The sequence below is a fragment of the Aplysia californica genome, unplaced genomic scaffold (genome assembly GCF_000002075.1).
Source record: "Aplysia californica isolate F4 #8 unplaced genomic scaffold, AplCal3.0 scaffold00372, whole genome shotgun sequence".
Classification (NCBI taxonomy): domain Eukaryota; kingdom Metazoa; phylum Mollusca; class Gastropoda; order Aplysiida; family Aplysiidae; genus Aplysia; species Aplysia californica.
In genome coordinates this window covers 547505-552987 of record NW_004797642.1, presented here as the reverse complement: position 1 = coordinate 552987, position 5483 = coordinate 547505, and the positions used below count along the sequence as shown (strand labels likewise).

Below are 5483 nucleotides of genomic sequence, written 5' to 3'. Positions count from 1 at the left end.
TAGATCATAGTTAGAAAGCAGAAAAGATTGTGAAATGAGACAATTTTAGAGGCGAAAATTTTCCGTCGCTGCCAGTTTCGAACCTGGGTTCTTTTTGAATGAAAGGCGAACACTGTAGCCTAGACCACGATAGCCACCTCTGGATGCTGTTCAGTTACTTCATAATATCAATATCATGTGTTGCATCGTGGTGTAATCGGGCGCTCGGCAAAATCTTAGATGTGAAGAAACTGACATTTCACACCCGTTGCGCTAACTTTATCAAATTATTTGTTTGGGCTCAACACATTTTATGTCCATTTAACAAAACATTCCTGCTTGCATTTTACTGAAATCGTTGATCAAAGGCACAAAACATTTAAATTTACAGTTTTCAAGGACACTTTAGATTTCTTTCTTCTTATTCGTCTATCCCTGGGTTGGGGCAGCCGTGAGGGCACCACTGCATCTGAATACCAGCTCTTGCCATCTATTTTTGTCCTCTGCTTTCCTCAGATTGTCACCCATCGTCTTTCCTGTCCCCTCCGTAATGTTATCCTCCCATCTCTTTCTCTCTCTCTCTCTCTTTATTTTTCCTTGTACAATTCCTAGCAGGGTTGTTTTGGAAAGTCCTGTGGATCTTGTAACATGCCCATATCACTTTAATTTTTATCTCTTCACTGTGGTCAGTAGATCTTCATGCTGCCCCATTGCGTTGGTGATTCTCTTTCGTACCTCAGCATTTGAAACGTGGTCTTTTTACGAGACGTCAAGGAGTCTGCGGTAACATCTCATTCTGTGGTCTGAATCTTTTTCTCTAATTCTGCTGTCAGTGTCCACGACTCGCAGGCATATACAAATAGTGAGATGACCAGTGAGCGCACTAGTCTGATTTTTGAGTTGTACGTGGCGTTTCTGTCCCACCAAATAGGCTTCAGTTTTGACAGCGCTGCTGTTGTTTGCGCGATTCTGGAGAGAATTTCTGGTTTTGAGCCTTCATCTGAGACGATTGATCAAAGGCATTTGTAGCTGTTGACGGTCTCAAGTTTCTGACCCCTGACTTTGATGTCCGCGTTGATGCCATTGGCATTATTGGTTTTCTCGGCACTGATCTCCTTGCTGTAGGCTGCTGAGGTTGTGTCTCAAAGTCACTAAAAGTTGGGGGCCATGTTTGCACTAATTCTACCTCTGAGACCAGGAGCCCCTTATTCACTTAAGAGCAAATATCCCGTGGCCCAACTTCTATTCAAGAAAGAAAGGTGTATTTTTCATCATCGGGGGGGGCAAAAAGGCTCTCTAAGTAGAGTAGTATGAAATCAACATTAACGGTGTGTGAACACTTGTCCTCTCCCACTTGGACAGAGGCCATACCTTTTTGTTTTTCAAAGCCAACTCAGTGTCGTTTCCCCGACGTTTGTTTTAGTTTTAGTGGCATCGGTAGCCTAATGGTTAGGCTACGGACACGTAATCGTGAGATTGTTTGTTCGGGGGTTCGAGAATCAGCTCGGTCCGACGTTGTGTCCTTGGGAAAGGCACTTTACCCGAATTTCCCACTTGGCTCAGTCCTTTCGGAGATAGGCGTTAAACTCTGAGGTTCCGCCTCTGAAATACCTAAGTGTTAACAGCGGCATTAAACCTAGACCATTTTACCATTTTATGGTTTTTGTTCTTGTAAGAGTTTTACGGCAGTTGCAACACAATAGGATGGTATAAGTGCGGAAGAGTAGAGGCATTACAAGAGAGTAAAAAGCACAAAAAAGAAGGAGGAGAGAGATAGGGATGATAGTTACGTGCTAGGAAAGAAAATGCAAACTACACAATAACACCCGCCAACCACCCGAACTCTGACCTTATTACTTAAGTTGTGATTTTGACGCACTTGTCGTTATGTGTGCAGAAATAGTCTTACTCGTCATGGTTTCTTTTCCCCCTTGCCCACTTAGATCTATATGAGATTGACGTACATAATTAATATAACATGTAACTATAACAGGTAGAAATTTTTTAAAAAGTACATAGATGTAAGTCAAGGATCTGAGAGAAATAATGATTTTATTGACAATGGTGGAGATAAGTGATGGTGTGGGATTGCCTCTAAGTAACGTTAGCGTTAGACCTTCCTCTGCTCCTATAAGTCAGGAGGGACGTAGGCACCCTCTGTTCCGTTCCCTACTGGAACTATCTTTAATGTCGCTGTGAAGTTCCAAAATGGCTCCCTTGTGAGTTACCTTATCTCTTTTGCTAACCGATCACAAAGCTTCGTCTTACCATTGTATTTGTGCGTCAAACGATGAAATCAGGCGCTTGTTAATAATTTTATAATGCATTGGAAGTAAGAGGTACTTTCCTTGATTAGCGGCACAAAAAACGTAAATTTTCAGTTTCCAGGGATCCGCAGGCTACGGAAGTTGCCTACCCTTCTCGGCTATTTTCTCGTTCATTTTACATCTGAAACCAGGCGATCGTCTCCTCCTTTAATAGCAAATATAATCTTGATCTCTATTCAAGACAGCTGGCCTATTTTTTATATTTGAAACCAAGACAAAGTAAGTGACTTTAAGATGATACCAATAACCCCACACTTACCCCCAAAAATTGACGAGCCCCTGATTTCACAGTGTCGTGACTCAATTTGATAATAAATTATGATCTAATAAAATTTGACCAGTAAAAGAAAATATTTGAAACGATAGATTCAGTCATACCTCCATCTTTTTCTAGAATATCAGACATAGGAAAATCTTATCTTTAATACTCGCTTCTCAACTTGTTCCATCGTCTTTTCCAGACATCCAATGCTTGAACTTAAAAAAAAACCCCACTGCCTCCAACGGGACAACTGTGGTCAAAATTTTTTTCTCTTAAATATCATGTAAATGATATATTAAAACCGTACTAACAACCCCCCAGAAATAGTCTTTTAAATTATAGTATAGCTCTTTTACTTCAATTAAAAAATTTATAAAGCCTTAGGCAGTTGCGAACGCCGTTAAACTCTAACCAAAGCAAAAACTTTTAAAGCGCATCATCATCATCATCATCATCATCATCATCATCATCATCATCATCATCATCATCATCAAAAAAGCCAAACAAAATAATTACCAGGTGGGCAGGGAGGGCGGACACACCAGCCAAAGCTAGGGCACAGAACAAAATGACAGCGTTCATCTTGACGGGCTTGTCTTCTTCCAACTCTGAAATAGACACAAGAAATTCACCTTTGGAAGTAGGTAATGGGTTTAGAGTTTTCTTCAATTCTGAAATCATTAAAACGAGACGCTAAGTCTTTTTTCAGTGATGGCATTGGTGGCCTAGAGGTTGGGCTGTAGGACCCGCAATTGTAAGTTCGTGGGTTCTAATCCCGTCAGAAACCCGCTGTTGTGTCTTTGGGAAAGGCACTTTCCTTGAATTTACCTCACGTCACCCAGGTGACAATGGATAACGTCTATAGACATATACGTTTTTTTGGTGTTTGAGAGCGTGTAATCTGCTGCATGCATTGTATACTTCCCGGAAAGACGAGAGTTTTTCTTTGTGTTAAAGGGTATGTTGGGATTATAATGCTTGTAAAGTGCATGGAGCATTTTGTAGAGCGTGGAAATGCACTTTAAAATCATAATCATTATTATCTTATTATAATGGAGCTAAGCCTGTTTGTGGGGTCAGTGAAAACTTTTAACACAGGTGCCCAAAAAATCTACAAAAATACGATTCAGACAAGAATTGCCCCAAAGGGTTACGTGGGCATATTTTCGAAGTTCGGAAACTACCTTTTGATTTTTCAGGTTTTATGGTTTTTCCTGTAAATCGAAGCTCTCAGATGTTTTACCTCTGCCATTAGCCATTTTATATTTTACTGAGGACTACTTCCGTTCCATATTGTGCTTCTTCGGGCGTGTGAGTAGTTTGCAAGAACAAAAGTGCGATTTGTGCTTTGTCGTGTGTGTGCCACAGACCTCTACTTTTTTGAGTAGTTAACACGGACACCAGTGCGGTTTGTGTTTTGTCGTGTGTGTGCGACAGATTTTTACTTTTTTGTAGTAGTTAGCAAGAACAGAAGTGCCGTTTGTGTTTTGTCGTGTGTGTATGCCACATAGTTCTATTTCAGCTGCTTCTATTGGCAAACGGAATATTAGTTTTTTTTGTTTTTGTTTTTTTACTGGGGACTACTTCCGTTTCATATTGTGCTTCATCGAGTAAATGGATCAAGTTGCATACCTTATCAAGACGCATTCAGCTAACTTGGACTGCTCGAAAGTGACACTGAGAAGGAAGCAGCAGTGCAAGAAGCATCTCCCATAAGATCTGGACCCCAGTTACGTCTTGCCTTTACAACCATTCTCATATATTGTCGCCCAACTGATCTTCTCTCATTTTGGCACAGGCACAAATTGGAACTGTGCCGGGACATCAAGATAAGAGACAAGGTCACAGAGTTGAATCCACAGATTGAGAACCAAGTGTTGCTACAACTTCAGCGCATTCTTGATAATGATGGGTTGAATCTGCATAAACACTTTCTGCTGCCACCTGCAGAACGCAGTCACGTTGAGCGAGAACAACCAAGAAATGTCCACGAGGAGTTCAATTTTGACACAATCTGAGAGACAAGGAGAGTCAAGAGAACCCAAAGCTTAATGAAGAACAAAGAGTAGTGTATGATGCTGTGATAGAGTCAGATGTACAGAAGCAAAGCAAGATATTTGCCCTGGAGGAAAGTGGACGGATTGGGAAAACCTACGCTATAAATCTGATTTTTTTTCGACTGTCCGTTCCTTTAAGAAGATCGCCCTTGCTATAGCTTTGTCAGTCATTGCAGCAACTTTGCTCTCAAATGGCAAAACATTACACAGCAGATGCAAAATACCTCCGAGTGTGAACGAACAGTCCATGTGCAGTGTGAGTCCCCGAGATGCCAGTGACAATTTATTACGCCAAATAGAGCTGCTGATCATTGATTAAGTATCGATGGGCCACAAATAAATGTTTAAAGCCATAGACCGAACACGTCAAGACATATGTGGGAATAACTCTCTGTTCCGTATGCTAACTGTGCTGACGTCGGGTGACTACCAGTAGTTCGCCATGGCTCAAGATCACCGAGAGTCAAAGCAACCCTGAAATCACCATATCTGTGGGAGCATGTTAATGTGCTCAGACTGACAAGAAACTTGAGGGTTTTTGCTTACACTTACAGGTGAGACTGCTGATTGCTTCAACTATCTACTGAACATTGGTGATGGCAAACACAACGTATGCAAGCAAATCGGGGACTTTGCGTTAAATCTGCCAGATGACATCGCACTGAATCACTATGAACAGCGAACAAGAGTTGAGAAATTTTGTCTTCGGTAACTTGCAGTCTAACACAAATCCTGACTGGCTGGCTTCCCGCTGCATCCCCTGTCCCACCAACACAGAAGTAGACAAAAATAACAACCTGATCCTGCAGTCCTTTCCCGGAGAAGAAAAAGTCTACAGGAGCAGTGATTCGGTGGAAG

The 5483-nt window shown here is 41.5% G+C and overlaps 1 protein-coding gene across 1 annotated transcript in view; it reads right to left on the bottom strand.

Moving 5' to 3' along the window:
• Positions 1-3163, bottom strand: part of LOC101850187 — a 5276-nt gene extending 2113 nt beyond the window's left edge. Inside the window, exon 1 of the mRNA XM_013085410.2 lies at positions 3085-3163. Coding sequence (XP_012940864.1) covers positions 3085-3150 — 66 coding nt within the window. The 5' untranslated portion in view covers positions 3151-3163. The remainder of the gene's footprint in view (positions 1-3084) is intronic.
• Between the last annotated feature and the right edge of the window lie 2320 nt (positions 3164-5483).